At 36.7% G+C, this 22,011-nt stretch overlaps 1 protein-coding gene across 1 annotated transcript; it reads left to right on the top strand.

Annotated features, from left to right (window-relative positions):
* The first annotated feature begins 12,681 nt into the window (after nt 1-12,681).
* LOC140810353 (uncharacterized mitochondrial protein AtMg00820-like) lies at nt 12,682-13,062 on the top strand. The gene has a single exon (XM_073168224.1). It carries the CDS (start codon nt 12,682-12,684, stop codon nt 13,060-13,062), a length of 381 nt encoding a protein of 126 aa, XP_073024325.1.
* The last annotated feature ends 8,949 nt before the right edge of the window (nt 13,063-22,011 follow it).

Raw genomic sequence — 22,011 nt, 5'->3', positions numbered from 1 at the left:
AATGTAATTGATAGATATTTCACGATTCTCGTCAGTTTGTGGTTCTGACAGAACATTTTCATCATCAAGTGTTTCTTCAGGAACATTATTATCTATTTTGTGATCATCATGTGTTTCTTCAGGAACATCATTCTCTATTTTGTGATCATCATGTTTCTCTATGAATTTCTTTTTCGAGGATTTTTATCCTTGGAACCGACTGGCCTTCCACGCTTCAAGCGTTTAATGACATCATGAGTATTTTTAATTTGTTTCTTTGGAATTTCAATTCGAGCAGGGGCATTTGCAGCATGTATATATGATTTAGTTACCCCTTTTGTGTCTGCAAATGCATCTGGTATTTGATTTGCTATTCTTTGCAAGTGTACAATTTGTTGTACATCATTTTCACATTGTTTTGTTCTTGGATCCATATGTAACAATGATGATACATACCACGTAATTTCCTTTTCGGTATGTTTCTGTTCTCCCCCTAACATTGGGAAGATTTCCTCATTAAAATGACAATCAGCAAAATGTGCTGTGAACACGTCGCCTGTCTGAGGTTCAAGATATCGAATGATTGATGGACTATCATAACCGATATAAATTCCAACCTTTCTCTGAGGTCCCATTTTCTTTCGTTGTGGTGGTGCAATAGGCACATACACCATACATCCAAAAATTCTCAGATGAGAAATGTCTGGTTCTTTACCAAATGCAAGCTGCAATGGGGAGTATTTATGATATGCACTTGGTCTGATACGAATTAATGCAGCAGCATGTAAAATTGCATGTCCCCATATAGAAATAGGGAGCTTTGTTTTCATAATCATTGGTCTAGCAATCATTTGCAGACGTTTAATCAATGATTCAGCCAATCCATTCTGTGTATGTACATGAGCAACAGGATGCTCAACAATGATTCCCATAGACATACAATAATCATTGAAAGTCTGGGAAGTAAATTCACCAGCATTATCAAGTCTAATTTTCTTGATTGTATAATCGGGAAATTGATTCCTCAATTTTATTATTTGAGCAAGTAATCTTGCAAATGCAACATTTCGAGTTGACAATAAACATACATGTGACCATCTGCTGGAGGCATCAATCAATACCATAAAGTATCTGAATGGTCCACATGGTGGATGGATTGGTCCACAAATATCACCCTGAATACGTTCAAGAAACATTGGTGATTCAGTTTGGATTTTGGTTGGTGATGGTCTTATAATAAGTTTTCCGAGAGAACATGCTTTACATTGAAACTTATTATTCTGAAAGATCTTCTGGTCTTTCAATGGATGACCATGTGTATTTTCTATAATTCTTCGCATCATTGTTGAACCAGGATGTCCTAATCAATCATGCCAATTGATCAGTATTGAAGAATTATCAACTACCATGTTTGATTCAATTGGACTTATATATGTATAATGCAATCCAGTAGGTAGCATTGGTAGTTTTTCAACTACATATTTCTTTCCTGATTTATATGTGGTAAGACACATATATTTCTCATTCCCTTCATTCATTGTTTGAGTATCATACCCATGGGAATATATATCATTAAAACTCAACAAATTTCTTTTCGATTGTGGTGAATATAAAGCATCATTGATCAAAAATTTTGTACCATTAGGTAACAAAAATTGTGCTTTACCACAACCTTTAATCAAGTCTACAGGACCTGATATTGTATTCACCATTGTTTTTGTTGGTTTTAGTTCCAAGAAATATCTTTTATCTCGGAGGATAGTGTGCGTTGTACCACTATCAGGTATGCAAACTTCATCTTTGTTCATAGTATTTTCCATATTTGAACTTCAAAAAAAATATGCAATGAAATAAAATTACTGACAATACATTTATAAAAATACAATACAATACATATGCCAAAATATAACACACGATAAAATATTATCATACAATTACATGAAAAATAAAATGTTTTACATATTTATTCCACCCGCAAATTGATCATTGTCTGAGAAATCAATCAGAAAATCTCCAGCATCAAAATGAGTTGAATTACTCAAAGGTTCACTGTTTTCAGCGAAGTTGGTCTCCTTTTCTTTCCCCTTTATTGATTCTTTATAAAGTTTGCAAAGGTGCTCAGGGGCTCGACAAATACGGGACCAATGTCCTGGAGTACCACATCTGAAACAAGAACTTTCAAATCTTTTTGAGTGATTTTCATTTACACTCATGTTCTCTTGATGCCTTTTCGGTGGATGATTTGGGACGTTCCTTTGAGATGAGTTATTGAAGTAACTATCTCGATTATTTTCAAAACCACGGCTGCGTCCACGACCACCACTATTTCCACGTCCCCGACCACGTCCACGACCACGACCACGACCTCGATTTCGTCCTCGACCAAAATCTTGTCTATAACTTTGATTTTGGTTGCCAGATTTAAATTCATTTTTGCTTACGACATTTGCTTCAGGAAATGCCGTTGAACCAGTAGGTCGTGCCTGATGATTTCTCATTAATAGCTCGTTATTCTTTTCCGCCACAAGGAGACAGGCGATAAGTTCAGAATATCTCAAAAATCCACGCACTCTATATTGTTGTTGTAGAGTTATATTCGATGCGTGAAAAGTGGAAAATGTTTTCTCAAGCTTTTCCAATTCTGTAATCTCGTGCCCACAAAATTTCAACTGCGAGATTATTCTATACATCGCCGAGTTGTAATCGCTGACTTTTTTAAAGTCTTGGAATCTTAACGTATTCCATTCATCCCTAGCGATCGGAAGTATAACTTCCCTTATATGTTCGAATCTTTCTTTTAATCCCTTCCATAAAGCCATGGGATCTTTTTCAGTCATATATTCACATTTTAATCCATCGTCGAGATGTCGACGCAAAAATATCATGGCTCTTGCCTTTTCTTGTGATGTGCATATGCCATTTTCTTTTATGGTCTCATTTAGACCTAATGACTCAAGATGCATTTCTACATAGAGAGTCCATGGCATATAATTTTTCCCAGTAATGTCAAGAGCGATGAATTCGAGCTTTGTCAAGTTTGCCATGGTGGTACTAAAAATCACGATGCATTTTATTAGTTAATGAATATTGCAATACAAAGTAATGGATAAACAACAAGTACAAGTATTCGTAAAAATAAAGAAAACACACGAGGAGGATATTCTCCGATAAATACAAGACTTGTGAGTATGATAACTAAAATAATTAAAAATAACCTTGCGAAAGCCATCTTCTTTTTTCTCCGAAAATTTGATGAAGAATAATTTTTAGAGAAGAAGAGAAAGTTGGGGTGATTGAATGAGTTTGAGAGATCATATTTATAGGGCAAAAACTAGCCGTTTTGTTACCGTTTATGACCGTTGGTGAATAAAAGAATAAATGTATGTATTTGTATAATTTTATGGTAATAATATGGTATATATAATATTAGACATGTTTAAATAATTATATATATCATATCATAATATTATAACGACTGTCATAATTTATTTTGTTTAAAAACCTTATAGGCTTTTATACTTGTCGTATCCCTTGCCGGGAGTGTGGGATGTCGTCTTAACATCCTCCCAGGATTTATAACAAGTTTATGAAAAATTTATATTGTATATTAAATAAATACACAATAAACAAATAACAGTAAAATAAATATAATTACTTTTGTTACCTTTTTCTTCTGTTTGGAGCTTGGAAAAATATGTAGGACTTTTAGAGCTTCGTGCTGATAACGTGTTGTGAAAAAGTAAAAATTTATGGTAAAAAGTAAAAATCTCAAACACTCAAAATTTACCAAACTACACACTTTATAATATTTTTCTCTCTACTCAATTGTGATTTTCTTCACAAATGAGAGATCTATTTATAGGAAATCTTTACACATAATCCAAAAATAAAATACATCATTACCTACATCATCACACACTAATTTTCAATATTCAACACCTATTTTTCAACATTCAACATTCACATTTTCAACACAAATATTTTTCACATTTTAAATAATATTTCAACAGTTATAAATCATTATGGTAAAGTTAATAATTATTTCAATAACATTTATATGATGAGACATTACATTTGAGATTTTTGCCATTAAAGCAGATATTTAATTGCATAACAGTATGTATTTGCATAATCTTAAATAGTCATCTATTTTGGTATGTGTTATGTTAATGTTTTTCGTTTGTTTCAATGATATAAATTTTAAACAATTTTAATAACTATAGTTAGAAATCATTCTGGTAAAGTTAATAATTATTTCAACAACATTTACAGTTTTAATATTGAATCACAACTATTTTGAATGTTATTTTAATTAAATCGTGATAACTTGGTTGTGTATCCTACATGATAACTTTTTTTAGTCAATTTTTTTCTTATTTAATGTGCGTTGATTGTGTTTCTGTATATTGTTGTACAAAAGAAAGCCATATGATCAATACCAATTGAACATTAATGATTCTGGACTACGCATTAACAGCTCAAAAAGACCATGAATGGGAATTTTCCTTCCCTGAAACATGATAGAATATTAAGTGTTTCACAACAAAATTAAGCTGAACAATGCAATTGTGTTCTAAACAATAACATACAAAGCCATCCAAAATTGTATTTTCTACGGAACCTGTATTTTAAGCACAACGCAAACACAGTGCAGTAATGAAAATTGAGTTGCCAATGATACTTTAACAAAGTAAACCACCCCAGAAAATCCCAAGATTCCAGTAGTCAAAAGGGCTCCAAACTATAACAAATTTTTTTAGAAAAATTCAATGGAATTAAAAAAGTATTAGAAATTGAATTCAAGACAATAAAATGAATGGGAACTCACAATGGTGGGATACTTAGTGATAGGAACAACGAGCAGTGCTGTTGTGTGAACTAAATGATACATGGATGCCGTGTGCTACAATTTCAAAACAATATACACAATCTAAAATATCAAAGTGAAAACAAAAGAAGAAAAAGTTGCATTGCTTATTTAAATATATATCTATTTGTAAGAAGGAACCTTTGACTTGAAAAAATGTGCGCCTTACATAGAGTACAACCATTAGCATTGCTTATCGTTAGGTGAATGTATAAGACAAATTTTATGTTTTTAAAATGTGCGCCTTACATACAGTACAATTTTTTTTTCGATTTATTTGGTGAATGTATAAGACAAATTTTATGTTTTTAAATTCAATAAATTTTAGTTTGATGATATTATCGTGTTTTTTAGACAATTTTTTGACTATTTGTTTACTTCTTTTCCATTGAAGTTTATCATTATTTCACATGAGATGATATTAATGCTTCAAAAGAATATTATTTTTTTATGATCAACACCTACATTATGTGAGATAACAAATTGAGTTTGACATATTTATTTAAGCTTTGGAATCCCTTGCTTTTCATGGATCAATTACAAATATTTTTACTGTCATGGTGTTGTAAAATCATGATTGTTTAATATATTAGCGTCATTTATTCATGACATACGCAACGTGTGTACCTCGGTGGCTAGTATTTAAAAAGGTAACAGGGTTCATCATCTGCCTCATAATTTCCTCCACCATCAAATCTTTTTCAGAATACTGAGAGCTAAAAGTGCCAGTCATGGGATGAAAATCTACTTTGCAGTGACCTCCAGCGTTCCGCAAACCTCCAGTAGTCGCGAATATTCTGTTAAAGCGATATAGATAGACATATTTTTTCAATACATATCAGCAGTGTACCTGAAATGAGAAGGGGCAGCTATGCGTGTTTTGCCTGGATTAATGTAGTTATCGACCCATGAAGCCCATGTCGACAAAGCTTTGTGAAAATCCTTATTAACATGGAGTTGAGGATGGATCTGGTCCCCTTCCTGGTAGTAATTAACCCTGTTTGTATTCAAGAATAAAAGTTGAAGACAGAAGCAAATATATGATGGATCTGAATAGGATTAGAAAGAAGCTGACCTAGCCTGTCTTGTTACGAGACCAATAATGTCCAGTGTTAAATACCAGAAAATCATCCCTACTCCATCTCGATGACCCTTTGTCAATCCTATCGATACGCAATGTCTGCACTCGCCTTACCCCTATTCTTGGCGCACTCTCACGAAACAAGAAATAGCTAACATAAAATTCCACTCTACTTTTGTAATCCAGAAAGGAATTTCATTGATAATGATTCAAGAAAACAAGCTTCAGAAATCTGGGGAGATTTTACCTCAAACATGAAAAAATAATTCCCTCTCTTTGGTTATTTTGCGCCCATGGGTTTCATATACCTTCTTCGGATGTTTGACTGCAGTTAAGCAACCAAATAATAAAGCCCATGTCAACAAGCCCAAAGATCAAAGAATGATTGGCCCATGTCAATTGAAGGAGTACTCAGTTCATTAGCTACTTAGGGTTACGCATAGAATTTTCTAGAGTTGGATTCTGTTAGGCTTGTTACGATAGCAAAGGACACATGGCAACCATTGATCAGTGGTGTTTTGTATAAATTTGAACAATCTACAGTGTAAATGGTGAGGAATACAATACAACAAAATCACGTTTTTCTTTCTTCTTCAAGTTGGTATCAGAGCAGTAAATGGCGGAAGCCAATTCAGAGTCCTCGACGGCCATTAATGGTGTTCCCACCAATCCTAACCTCCTCCTCATAAATCCAGCAAGTCAAATAACCTCCGTCAAGCTAAATGATGATAATTATTTACTATGGAATCTGCAAGTTCTTTGAGACGTCTGCTTATTCGTTATCTTAAAAAATACTAGAATTTTTTTTTAAAACATCACATAGCATCGGCCGAATTGCATACACAAGCATAAAATATTTTTGACATCATTTTAAAATAAATCAACTAACTAACATTTGAAAAGTATAGCCCATACTATAACCTCTCAAAAACCACTCATAATAAAACGTCGTAAAAATATCTTTGACATAACTTAAAATCATAAATCATAACTAGTGCGGAAAACTAGCGTCGGTCCTCGGGTTATGTGCACCTCCAGTCCAGTCAGATCAACCATCAAGACCTCCATTAACATTATCATAATCACCTGCATCAATCACACCTAGTGAGTCTAAAGACTCAACACGTCATATCTTTGATAACAAATAATACGTAATACAGTTAACATATAACAGTGAAAAATAGTTGTACTTAAAATATCATTTTCATGAAGATGCATAAACTTAAATTTAAACATTTTCGTAAATATTTTCATTATGCATAAAAACATTTTCATAAAAACATAAACATACTCATATTCATATCCGTATTCATATTCATATTCGTATTCATGTTCATGTTCGTGTTTGTTGAATTCAGATCGTGATTGTGACTTGTATTCTTAAACGTATTGGGCGATGGATCCATCTAAAGAAAACCACAGTACTGGGCGGCGGGGACACCAGCAACACTCTCACGGGTCAACTGGGCCTTGGCCTATGTATTAACATATTCGTGTCATTGGCAATACGATCGTCGGGGCTCCCTCTGGGGCCTTTTCCCATAAATGGGCTCTCTCTGGGGCCTTCTCCCCTCACGACATCTCCAATCATATCATCGTATTCGTATTCGTATCAACGGAAACACGATCGTCGGGCTTCCACTGGGACCATAACCCTCACGATATTTCCAACATATTCAGTAGTCACAATCCCTTCACATCCTTCAACATGTCGTATTTCCATCACTTATAAAAATATGCATATAATATCATTTTTATTTTGAAAACCAAGCATGCAACATATCTTTTAAATGATCAATTTAACCCGTTAATAATTCGTGGACTTAAAAAATCATATTTCAACATATAAAAATTCATAAACATGCTACATAATCATATTAACATATAAAACAGCAAATACGGCACTGCCATGACGTTTATTAATTTCTAGGTGTAAAAAGACCGTTTTACCCCTAGACGTGACGTTTTACGTTTTAGACGTTTTCTTGATTTTCTTTACTCTAACATGTCCCAAATAATTATTTAATCTTACATGAATTTTCTCATATTTTTATTTAGCTTAATTAGATGCCTTTTAAATTAATCTTTAAATGTAACATTTTAATGCGTTTTAATCACGAATTAAACCAAACCTTACTATAAAATCCCCAAATTAAAAACTTAGACTTATAATAATTATTTAAGCTTAACCGTAATTTTTCATAATTTTATAAGGCTTAAACTATGTGTTTCAATTAACTCGTTAATTAGCGTTTCGTGCGGCGAATAAATTCCGAATAAAACCAAAACTCGTTATTTTGATCCCAAATTTTAAACATGATATTTTTATTATTTATTCTACCATTCCAAGTCATGAGCCACACCCGTGGACCCATGGATTCTTTTTTAGTTCTTAAAATCTCGTTTTTGACCCTTTATCGAAAACACCGAGCCATCTCCTAATTTACTCGAGCCACGCCCGAGCCACCTTGAACCAAAACCTATCCAACCCACCTAGGCACCCCCCTGAACCTTTAGTACCCATTGGACCTGACCCTAAGCTCCAAAAACGAAGCAACACATAAGCAGCCCAAAAACCCACCTAGGCACCCTTGAGCACACGAGAAATACATGCTTCTAACCACTTCATGCTTAAACCGACTCGAACCGGACCCGAACCAGGCCCTAGACGTTACCCTTAGACACAAATTAAGACCATGGTGAAGCCCCTTTTTACTCAGAACCAGCGACTAAACCCCAAAATTCAGAAACGTGACAGCCCCTTATGTGAGGCCAATTTCTGGGCAGCTTTCGAGTTTCTGGTTCTAGCGCTCTACCCGACCATCCAGCCCACAAACCACCACATCTAGGCTCACCCTAGGACCCTAAGACATGCCCCAAACCATAGCCAACAGCCCCAAACCAGCCCATGCACTGAACCGCACAAGCAAACAACCTACAGCCCCTTACATGCACCTGCGCAGCTGTAGAGTTTCTGTTTCCAGCGCTTTCCCTAGACAACCAGAGCCTAAACCGCCCTAACTAGGATCATCCTAGGACCCTTAGAGACTGCCTAGACTATAGCCAAGAGCCCAAACCCAGCCCCTGACTAAAACCACAAGGCCGAAGCCTACAGCCCTGTATGCATGCAACAAAGAAAAAGAATCGCCCAGGCCCTATTAATTTCCAGCGGCTGTGCTGCCCCTCCAGGCCCTTTATAACCCTTACCAGATCACTTAACCATGTCTAAACACGCCCTAAAACCCAACCATAACCAGCAGCAAGGATCCAGAGGGACCAACCGAAGCCTTGAACCAGAAAACCCAAGTATACGTACAGTACATGCCTTGAAAGTTTCAGAAAATGGTTTCAGCCTTGTTCTTATTTAGTTGCAACGTTTTGGGTGTGCTTTAGGACTCTTTAAAACATGTAAAAAACATCCCTTAACCCTGTCCTAATCATGGCAGCCCCTTTTTAACATATTAAACATCAATTTTGGATCACCACACATGATTTTAAAATCATACAAGATGCAAAAACGAAATTATTCCATGATGTCACTTGTTTTCCATGCAAAATGGTTTTAAATAATTATTATGGTGTGAAAGATGAGAAAAGGAAGAAATATGGCGTGCTTTTGCGTTTTAAACGCACGAATAAACGTTGACGACGAAGAACGATGACGCGGAGGGCCTAGTCTTGACAACCTTTGAAGCTTCCTTCGAAATTTTCTCCAAAATAATTTGTGTGTGATGTCGTGTATATGGAGTGCCAAGGAAGAGTTTTAATTGAGGGAAAGAGGTGGGCGTGAGTTAAAAGACTTAATGGGAGGGTTTTGAGTATTTTATAGTTTAATTACTCACTAATTAGGCTTAGGCCCATTAAGAGATTAATTAGGCTCATTAATGCTTAATTAAAAAAATTTAAAAGATTTAAAAATAATTTTGCTTAAATAAGTTTGTGAATTTATTAGCCGGGTTGTCAAAACGTTCGTATTTTTGTTGAAAAACCAACACCGATAAAATTTACGTCTCGGCGTATAAAATCACCTCAAAAAATCTTATTTTTAAAAATAGAAAAAAGCATCCCCCTTAACTTAAATAATTAAAAACAATTATTTATTAAAAACATTTTCTATTTTTCAGTCCTCGGTCTCCGTTCCTCGATCGCGACTCGAATAACCTTTAAAAATACATTTTAATGCAATCATGTAGAAAAATATATTTTAAACATGCAAATATGCACAACATAATTAAATAATGCAATTAAAACATTTAATTAAAATACAAAGGAATTTAATAATTGCATGCATGTGGTTCGCATAGACCTCTAAATTTTCGGGGCGTTACATTCTTGCTAGCATCCGGGGCTTGGGACTTGAAATATTTCTCCTTGAGGATCCTCCGGTTCCTTCACATCTTACGCCTTCAGCCATAGGAGAAGAAACAATCAATCCTCTATATATTACATGGTGTCGCCAAGACCAACTTCTTTTCTCCTTTCTGCTAGCTTCCATGGCAGAAGGTGTTCATGGACAAATGATTGGATGTGAAACCTCTTCTCAGCTATGGATGCGAGTCACACGTCTCTTTGCTTCAAGATCCAAAGCAAAAGTAATGCATTATAAACTCCAACTACAAACACTCAAGAAGGGAGGTATGAGCATGAAAGACTATCATAGCAAAATGAAAAATTACATGGATATACTTGCTGCCTGTGGTCATCCGGTTAAGGAAGAAGATCAAATTCTCTATGTTCTTGGAGGAGTGGGCATAGAGTATGACTCAATGGTAGTACACATCACCTCTAGATCTGATAATCTTAATCTGTCTGATGTCAGTGCATTGTTACTTGCACATGAAGGGCGCATTGAGGCATATAATCTCTACGGCAACAACACAGCTTCTGCTGTTAATGTCTCGACGCTTGCACCTCAAAGGAAGAGAGAGAAATCTCAGTCCCAGTCCTTTCGAGGCGCATATCAACGAGGGAGAGCACGTGGCAGGAATATAAGAGGTGGAAGAAGATATTGGCAACCCAATCATGGGAAACCAGTGTGCCAAATATGTGGGACAACTGGTCATGTAGCAGAAATATGCTATTATCGTTTCGATAAAGATTATGTTCCAAGAAGAGTAGCTCCTAGTCCACCATATCAGCAAAGAGATAATGGCTCTAACTCACAGTTTCCAGCAGCTTTTACCACCACAGGTACAGCCTCTGAACATTCCACTGAAGATTGGTGGTTTCCGGACTCAGGGGCTTCTCACCATGTTACCAATGAACTTGGCAATCTCTCCCTTGGCTCAGAATATTCAGGAAGTAGTAAGGTTCAAATGGGAAATGGAACAGGTTTGTGTATCTCTCATCTTGGACACTCTAAGTTTCTTTCATCCTCTCCCCCTCGTTCATTCCTATTATCCAATCTCCTTTGTGTACCACAAATCACCCGAAATCTCCTCAGTGTCAGCAAATTCGCGCAAGATAATCAAGTGTTCTTTGAATTTCACCCACATTTTTGCCTTGTGAAGGATCTAGTGTCGCGGGAAGTTCTTCTCAAAGGGAATTATTGCATGATGGTTTGTACAAGTTCAGTCTGGGAAAGCTAATCCCTCCAGTATTTCTAGCACAGTGTCTCAACTCTACTTTATCCTCTACCAACAAGGATCCACACCAGACATCTGCCAAGGGATCTTCTCATCTATTAGATCAATGGCATTTTAGACTAGGTCATCCAAGTTTACCTACTATTAAGCATATTTTGTCCTCTTGTAATATTCTGATTCCAAGAAATGAATATATGAGTTTTTGATCTGCCTGTGCACTTGGGAAAAGTCATCAAATACCATTTACTTCCTCTTTAACTCGATACTCTGAACCTTTTGAACTTATATATGCTGATGTCTGGGATCCAGCCCACACCACATCTCGTAATGGCTTTAAATATTACCTAAGTTTTGTTGATGCATACAGCATATACACTTGGATTTATCTTCTCAAATTAAAATCCGAGGTTTATCAATGTTTCATTCGGTTTAAGAAATATGTTGAGGTTCAGTTTAAGAAAAATATTAAAGTTCTTCAAACAGATTCTGGCGGAGAGTTTCGATCGCTCTCCCATTTTCTCGATGATCAAGGGGTGGTTCATCGGTTCTCTTGCCCACATACCTCTCAACAAAATGGTGTGGTAGAACGCAAACATCGTCACATCGTTGAAATAGGACTTTCTTTACTTGCTCATGCTTCCATGCCTCTCAAATTCTGGGAAGATGCTTTTCTCACTGCTGTACATCTCATAAATCGACTTCCCACTGCAGGTACTCAAGGTCATATCCCTCTTACACTCCTATATAATCAAACACCTGACTTTGCATCTCTTAGGGTCTTTGGGTGCCTTTGTTTTCAGTGTCTAAGACCTTATAACCACCATAAACTTCAGTTCAGGTCTACACCCTATACATTTCTTGGTTACACTAGCACTCATAAAGGGTATGTTTGTCTAAGTCAAGAGGGTCGTGTTTATATCTCGCGCAATGTTATATTTAATGAGCATATATTCCCCTACAGTGACAAGTCTAAATGTCACGAGGTTCCAGAATCGGCCTCTGAATATGTCTCCCTTTACTTACCACAATCTGCTACTTTTCCTGCACCACAAACATGAAATCCTCCTGAATCCCCTCCCATTCCCACCTCTATTCCCAGTAATACCTCACCTTGTTCTTCTCCTGAGGATCATACATTTAATGTTCCTGCTTCCATGAATCTGCATCCGATGACTACTCGCTCCAAGGCTGGGATTTTCAAGCCAAAAGCAATGCTGGCAGATTTTTCATTACCTCGGGAACCCTTGAATTTTCAGGAGGCTCAGGTTTCTAAAGAATGGTGTCAAGCTATGGACAGTGAGTTTCAAGCATTGCAGCTTAATAATACATGGTCCCTAGTTGTTCCTCCGGCCAATGCACCTATCATTGCATGCGAATGGGTTTTTAAACTCAAAACTAATCTTGATGGAACCACTGCTCGACACAAAGCTCGTCTTGTAGCAAAAGGATATTCACAAACTCCGGGATTGGACTATAATGAGACGTTTAGCCCGGTTGTTAAGCCCACAACAATTAGAGTTGTACTTACAATTGCTATATCTAAGGGCTAGAGTGTTAGACAAATTGATGTTAATAATGCATTTTTGCATAGACAACTTCATGAAGTGGTATATATGCATCAACCCCCTGGATTTAAGTCTCCAAATGCTAATTCAAAGCTCGTCTGCAGGCTGAACAAAGCGATTTATGGCCTCAAACAGGCTCCTCGCGCTTGGTTCAAAAAATTGAAGAATGCTCTTAAACTACTAGGGTTTTCTGAATCTCGGGCTGATGCTTCTCTGTTTGTTCAATTTAGCTCAAGTTCTGTTACCTATGTTCTTGTCTATGTTGATGACGTGTTAATTACAGGGAGTTGCAATTCTCAAATTCAGAGTTTGATCACACAGTTACATAATCAATTCTCTCTCAAAGATTTTGGGGACTTGTCCTTCTTTCTAGGAATTGAAGTTCTCAAGAATGCTACTGCCGATTGCTCTATATTTCTCAACCAAACAAAATATGCACGAGATCTTCTTGCTAGAACCAAAATGGACAAAGCCAAATCTTTACCCACTCCCATGGTTTCGAGTATGAAGTTGTCTGTCAATGAAGGTGATCCTTTTGAGGATGTAACCTTATATCGAAGCACAGTTGGAGCTTTGCAATATCTCACCATCACAAGACCGGACATTGCCTTTAGTGTCAACAAAGTATGTCAATTTATGCAAAGGCCTTTATACACCCATTGGATAGCTGTCAAACGCATTCTGAGATATCTCATAGGCACTCTTGACTTAGGTATTCATATCAAACCTTCGTTTAGTCTGAATCTCGTTGGGTACTGTGACGCTGATTGGGGAAGTGAAATTGATGATCGGAGATCAACTTCTGGATTTTGTTGGTTTCTTGGAAGCACTCCTATCTCCTGGAGTTCAAAAAAGCAGGCAGTGGTTTCTCGGTCAAGCACTGAGGCGGAATATCGCAGACTTGCTAATGCCACTTCTGAACTTCTTTGGATTCAGTCATTGCTGTCTGAACTTCACGTTTTATCGTCTGCTACTCCTGTCCTCTGGTGTGATAATCTCAGCACCATTGCGTTAAGCGCCAACCCAGTCCTTCATGCTCGCACCAAACATATTGAACTTGATATACATTTCGTTCGGGAAAAAGTGTTGTCCAAATCTCTGTGTGTTTGTCATGTTCCATCCTTTGACCAAGTGGCAGACATCCTTACAAAACCATTATCAGCTGTTTCGTTTCTCAGATTAAGGTCCAAGCTCAAAGTTGGTACCAACCCACTGTTGAGCTTGAGGGAGGAAGTTAAGCAACCAAATAATAAAGCCCATGTCAACAAGCCCAAAGATCAAAGAATGATTGGCCATGTCAATTGAAGGAGTACTCAGTTCATTAGCTACATAGGGTTACACATAGAATTTTCTAGAGTTGGATTATGTTAGGTTTGTTACGATAGCAAAGGACACATGGAAACCATTGATCAGTGGTGTTTTGTATAAATTTGAACAATCTACAGTGTAAATGGTGAGGAATACAATACAACAAAATCACGTTTTTCTTCTTCTTCAAGTACTGCTCCCATTAATAAACAAAGAATGGATTCCCACTGATTCCTGTTTTTATTGAATCGCCAACAAACACTACCCTCTTTCCCCTGATTAATTCCAGCATTTTGGTTGCATTGAACCTACAAGTTTTTGGATTTTCCTTCGGATGTCAGAACTTTCCCATTCAATCTTGAAATGCAAGGTCAAAAACACCAAGTTTTATCGCGTAATGAACAATACCTAGGAATGCCACAATCTCGAGGCTGCCACCTCCACTTCATGTACTCTTTTGTCTGCCCTTCCATTATTAACCTGACAATTGAACCCTTCATCTATAAAGGGACAGCTCGCATATGTATACAAGGGATAGTTTTCATCAATAACCCACTTCCCATTTGTAGTGTCACAACTCACAACCTACCTCATTCTTCTCCTCAATCCTATTTCGGCTTAACGTATGTTGCCCATCAGATGGGGTATGCCTATCAGAATCATGACCAGACGCTAAATCCACATTCTGTTCCCCGCTAGCGTCACCTGTTTCTGTTACATCGTCCAATTCTTGAAGTTCTTCTTCATCTGCAGACTCCCTTTTCCCACCTCCCCTAAATTCTGTGAAGTTACCAACTTTAGAATTATTCATTTGCGAGACACTCACACCATCTAAGGAAGTAATCTAACTAACTTTGCCATCCAGCAAGAAACTTTCTTTGATTCCCGCTGCACTTCCCTTTTTCTGAGCACCACCGGCACATGAAACATCTTTATCTCCTACCACCAAGGCTGAATCTTCCACAACAGTTTCCGATATCCCTTTTGTAGCCTGCACATGAAGAGAGTAGTATTGGAATGAAGACTGTGGGGGTGGTGGCTTCCATAACCCAATGAGAAGAAAATGAGAAAGAACACAGAAAAGAAGACGAAGGAGAAAACCAAAAATTTGATGGGCTTCTTGTGGAAACTTGGTAGCTTCTCCATGGCTGCAACTAGAGTTCCCACATGGGACGTTAATGGGAAATTCAGGGAAAAGGAAAAGGGAGTCTTTTGGGACTTATTTAAGAAAAGATCAACATGTCAATTTACATGAATGTCTCTATATTTTAAGTATTAATACGTTAAAATTGTTAATCCTTCTTCACTCTAAATCTAATTCCAGTCGACGCATTTCACCTCATTTTCCTGTCGACTTAACCGGCGCAATTCAATTGACGCAACCCTTCCTCAATCTTGATTTTTGTTACGCATCCGAGAAATGACTGACCAAAATATGGTATGTTCACTTTTATTTTGTTATTTGACTCTGCGTGCGTGTGTTGAGGAAGAATGGATCGAATCGTCGTGTTGAGAAAGAAAGGTTATTTGCTTATGCATGTGTGTGCCGAGGAAGAAAGGGTCGAACCGTCGTGTTGAAGACGAAAGGTACGCTTGGTCGACCAAGCGTGGGTTGGTCGACCCACGCTTGGTCACAAATACAAATATTTTAGAATAGCAAACTGACAATTTGTGTGGGTCTACCTAAACTTGACCAAAAACAGTCCACCAACCCACGCTATTTTTCACTGCAAGTTGACACTCGAATCAAGATATAAAGAGATTGCGGAGAAGATTTTTCACTACCTCAACAACGACGAGAGAGCCCTTTTTTTGGAGCAGTCTCCTTTTGGTAATTTGGTTAGGTATCATAGATATTTTAATATTTCTAGTCAAATTATGTGGTATTTGATGAGCAATCAGATAGTTGACACGGGTAGTGATGAGTTTTGGATGGTGATGCGCAAAAGGCCAGTTAGATTTTCTTTGTTAGAGTATTGTTTAATAACTAGCCTTGATTGCGCAACAGAGCCTGTAGATGTACCAGAGAGAGGTGTCTTTGGCTCCAGACACTTTGTCGGTAGTCTGAGATTGTTTTGAGTGATTTGGAGGCAAAGATGAGTGTTAAAGTGTAGAATGAGACTGGTGTAAACGTGGAGAAGTTAAAGATGGCTAGTCGTTACTTCTGTTGTTTTGTGTTCGGTGAGGGGACTAGGAATAAAACGAATAAGATCGACCCTAAATACATGAGGCTTATAGATGATTTGGATAGGTTTAACAGCTATCCGCGGGGTAGAGTAGCCTTTCGTGATGCGGTCCGATGTTTGAAGAAGGACCTTTTAGGGCGATATAATTACCTCACTGAGGCACAGGGTCGGAAAGAAGTTGATGGCAGCTTCCTTGTCGGTGTTTTTGTGCTGCCTCTGCAGGTATATTATTTTTTGAATGTTGAAACTGGATTTTTTTATCTTTATTTCTACTAATAACATTGTTTAAAATTTATGTTACAGATCCTCGCTTATGAATATTATCCGAGCGTGGCACAAAAGTTTGCAAAGAGAAGATATGTGGACGATTTGATGTTGCCCAGGATGTTTCAGTGGGTAAGTAACACGTAGCCGTCAAACTGTGCCCCAACTGCTGTTGATATCACTGCAGCATTTGGTGACTGTGCTATAGATGTAAGTAATCTGAATTGATTTGCTATAATAAATGTGGACTTAATTTTTAATTAATCTGATACGTTATTAATTAAATGTAGGATTTTCTTGGATGTTTGACTCCTACTCCCGAGGAGCTCGTTTCACCGTATTATATGAGGGTTTTTGTTGATTCTGCGCCCGATGCGGTCACCACTTGTGTAAAAGCCCTAAAACTGCTAGCTTGAAAATTTGCGGAAAATTAAAAATTTTCTTTTTAAAAGAACTTAAATGACCTCATTCATAAAATCACTGATGAATCAGTTCAATGCTTCCAAAATATTGCAGCGGAAGAAAATAAAGTTTGTCAAAAATAGCAATTTAAAATTTATCCAACGACTGATAAAAATATTTGCGGAATAAAATAAACACTGTTGCACTAAGGTCCTCGGGTGCCACTACTGCTGACCCAAGCTGGGTCACTGGTCCCCGCCCTCGGCCCTGACCTCGTCAGTACCTACAACAATCAAGTCTAGTGAGCCTAAAGACTCAGCATGCATATATCGCAGGTAACGATTAAAATCTGAAGTAAAATATGCATGAGATAAAATTTCATGTCATGAGGCATGCTGAAAATAATCTGTACTGAGCAATTATAATACGTGCATAACTGAACTGATAATCACAGTAAAAATATTTGCTCCTTGGAGCCATGTACTGAAATAACTGATAAAATTTTCTGTTGAGATTATGTTTTACGCCTGTGGCCACTGCACTAAGCTGAAACTGATCGGTAACTGGCTACCGGGGAGGCTGAAACTGAACTGATCTGGCCGTTCACTGGCGACCGGGTGGTACCATACTGAACTGATCGGTCATTGGCGACCGTATAAAATAACACTCCCATATAGTGAATGAACCACAAGTCATATCGCATAAATCTCAAAAATAATCATTTTCTATTTTCATGCACGTAATATAATTTAACTGGCATAATGAAAAATCCTGTAATTTTACCAACTGGATTGGATTGGATCGTCCCCAGGCTCGCTGCAACCTAACTGTGCTATGAAAAATATGCAATAGCTTAAACTTGACCAACTATGCAATTTACGTTCAAAAGATGCGACTATGATGCCTAATGACTTCGTATTTAATCATGACTCCGAGTCAACCCGAACCAACACTGAACCGTCGTTTAGTCATGATTAAAATACGCTTAAAATACTGAAATCATGCTCCTAAAATGATGATGGTCGAAATCTAGGTGAAATGGAGGCCAAAACATGAAACGCTCTTTCGAGAGTCAATTTGGCACATCGCACCGTAAATTCTCGTACGACCTCAAAAATGATCCGAATCACGAACGGTCAAAAACATGACCTTCCTAACTCAATGGGGCACTGTCCAGTCCAAGGCCATAGGCTAAAAGCCGACCGAGAACTCGAACGAGCCTCCGAACCGACACAGCAACTTGCTGTAAAATTCCAGCAACTGTACAATCGTGTATCTTGTGTTGTTTTCGAGACTACCGGCCATTGGGGCGTGAACCACCGACCAGAGACTCTTACCAAAATCCCAAGGAGTGATTTGAACCATGGCTAAGGGCCATAGGCCAGCCACAATCCGCGTCACACCAAAACTCAACCGAAACTCCAACCGAGAACCAACGTGCATGCGTGTGTAGTGTTTTTCCTTGATCGATGTCTTGCGTCGTTCCAGTGGCCATTTGATTGACCATGGCCCGATCTAGACATCTAGGAGCATGATATGAACCGTGGCTAAGGGCCATAGGCCAACCAAGATCCATACCAAGCAACAAAAGAAACGAAACCATATGCTGAAAAATGGAAGGGGCCGAAGGGTTATAGGGGGCTGTTTTGATGTTTTGATTAAAAACCGATGAGCCATGGACCAAGCCACCAAAAGGGCGACTTAGTCACGTCTTAGACATGCTAGGGGAGTGATCTAACCATGGCTATAGGCCCTTGGGGCAGCCAAGATCAGATCCTTCCTCCTTGCCATCAAAACTGAATTTCGAAACTCATAATGGACCAAATGAGAAGTTGATGTCCATTTCTGAATTTCCAGCAACCAGGGGCTTGAACTAATGGACCAATCTGATCCTAATACCTCCTATTACGTGTACATATGTCGCCTTGGGAGCTTGGAGTCGAACCAATCACCTGAAACTCACAAACTAAGAAAAACGTGAAGCTTGCCAAGGAATATCAAAAATTCTGCATGTGTTGTTTCAAAATGTTTTGACATGGATCTCGATTTTTGCTTGAATAAAAATGATCATGTACTGAAAAATAAATGATAATATGACTTGATTGAGGTTTGAAAGAATCTAGACATGCCTGGTTTCGTTTAGAAAGAAAACGAACAAAACGACGACGACGCGGCACGGAGGAGTGGAACGCTTCTCTACCTTTCCTTGCTCTCGATTTTTTTTTCTATCTTCCTAGCTATGCACCTCACGATTTTTCTACTGAATATCACTCTGAATTGCTCTCAAATTTCGTGCAAGGGAGAGGGGAATGAGTGGTTAGGGGAGTGAGGGAAATGGGTGCACAATATAGGGAAGAATCAAGACCAAGTCCACTCTCATTTGAAATTTGAATTGTAGTTTGATATCAAGTGAGTTGATGGATGAATCTAGAAGGGGTGGTCGAAATTACATGCTAGACTAGGATAGGATAATGCTAATTAGATCATTAAGGAGATGTACATTCATCTCCGGATGTTTCTGGCACCCGTTCTGGTGATATCAGTAGATCCAGCTCTAGCACCAGTGTTCCCATATGTACGTGTCCTAGAGTCCACTTTGGACTCAATCCTTCCCGCCTTCCATCACCCTTGGAGAATCGTTTTGAGAAGCGGTTGACGGAATTGGAGGATACCGTTACGTCTATGTGTCTTCATATGACAGCAGGATTTATTGAGACCAGAGCGTGTATCAGAAATATAAATCTGGCTATCGATGACTTGAAATCGAGCATGAATCTTGGTCTCTGCTACTGCTTAAATAATAATTCACCCAAGTGTAGGTTGCAAGTAATATATTTCGTAAGTACGAGATCGATCCACAGAGAGGTTATTTTGAGTATAAATTTATTAATTTATAGATTACCAAATGCAAGAATGAAGTTTACAAATTATAAATTTTGTCAAGGCTTGAGGATTTATTCTTGGTTTATGTAATATTGTTTAACTAAAAGTAAAACAAAAGAAACCACCATAAATAATGGTTCCAAGAAAATTAAACACACACATAATATAATATAGTTCCCACTATAGAAAATACCGAATTAACCGATATTTTATATATGGTACCTATGATTATAATTATAACTATATAAATAAATAATCGCATAAAGTAAATGTTAAATTAAATCATTATATTTCATTTAGAACAACCGACAGAGCCACGCTATTGCCTAAATGAAATATATTGATTTAATAAGTTAATTGCGGTAAAGTAAAAGTTAATTGCGATAAAGTAAATGTTAGATTGTTAGATGTTAGTATTAAATCATAACATTTCATTTAGAACAACCGGCAGAGCCACGCTATCGTCTAAATGAAATATTATGATATATAATATATATATATATATATATATATATATATATATATATAATAATAATAATAAGTGATGAAATATTTATTGTATCAAAATTAAACAACAAATCAAGATAACCACTTTAATGGTATCAAGCATTTGATGTAAATTGATAACAACAAATAATTCATTTTTATACCTACAATAAAAATAAGTTAGCTAAATGAAAAGAGATAAAGAAAGAATATACAAAATATAAACAATCTTACTTCACCAAGAATGCATCCTCTTCACCTTGACATAATAGATTTAGTTTGCCATAAGCTTGCTTTTGATCAACACTAAAATATCACTCATAGTTGAGAACATGAAAGAAAATATATTGGAACTTAGAACTTTGATACACACTCACACGATATTTTACAATGAGATAGAATGATCCTCAAGCTAGCCCAAGGCCACTATTTATAGGCCAAATGAGAGAAAGGGTCAAAATTTGTATTAATGCCATGTAGTTGCAATAGTATTCTTTGTCTCCTCCAAGTTCAATTCCATGTCCCTTCTTTCAATGCTTTGTTCCTTGACTTTAATCACCGAATTTGACTCTGCTCAAAACCACAAACATGTGGGAAATTGTCTGTAGATGAATTTGGCCTCATTTGGTTAAATATTGAAATAGTTATGATATTTTTACTATATGCTGGTCATAGTAAAAATAAATTTGTCCTCCTTTTGATATTTGCACAATTTGATCATCTTAATGAACTTTTTAGGCAATCATGTCTTCTGCAAAGTTGTAGATAATTTCTCAAGGATTCCAAACATGTTTGAGTCACCTCCATCTGAATTTTCTAGCTTGAGTTATCATTATTTTACCAACACGTAGAAAACCTGAAAATAAAACATATTTAGTAAGACAATTAAATATAAACAAACAATACTAAAATAACATAATTTTATAATTTTATTGAAACTTAAATTTTAAAATACAGGTTTTAACATATAATAAATTATTAATTTTAAGTTTCATCACACCCCCCACACTATCTTATTACTAGTCCCTTAGTAATAGAATTTATCGGAAAATCACAACCTAGATTCTTTGTTCCTTTTATATATTCAAATACAAATATATTCATTTAAAACAAAATCATATACCGATTTATATATATATTTTTTCGTTTAATATAAGAATATATAATTAGATGTGTTTTTATTATTATTCTTATTTTCACATATATAAAGTAACAATATATATATATATATAATTTTTTTTTAAATTTCTAAATTTTTTTTATAATAATATAGTCAAAAAGATAATTCACACCACCCACCATGTAAGGGCCAAGATCTTGATTCTGTTAATATGAGATTTTAATTATATTAACATGAGATTATTGAGGTTAAATTGATGTGATTATAGCCGGGCCATTACGAGAT

This window comes from Primulina eburnea, chromosome 13 (assembly GCF_022965805.1).
Source record: "Primulina eburnea isolate SZY01 chromosome 13, ASM2296580v1, whole genome shotgun sequence".
In the NCBI taxonomy this organism is placed as follows: domain Eukaryota; kingdom Viridiplantae; phylum Streptophyta; class Magnoliopsida; order Lamiales; family Gesneriaceae; genus Primulina; species Primulina eburnea.
This window is presented reverse-complemented; position numbering and strand designations above follow the sequence as displayed.

Bases quoted from the DNA above. Each gene is read 5' to 3' on its own strand.
- LOC140810353 (XM_073168224.1), top strand. From the start codon at position 12,682: ATGACTACTCGCTCCAAGGCTGGGATTTTCAAGCCAAAAGCAATGCTG.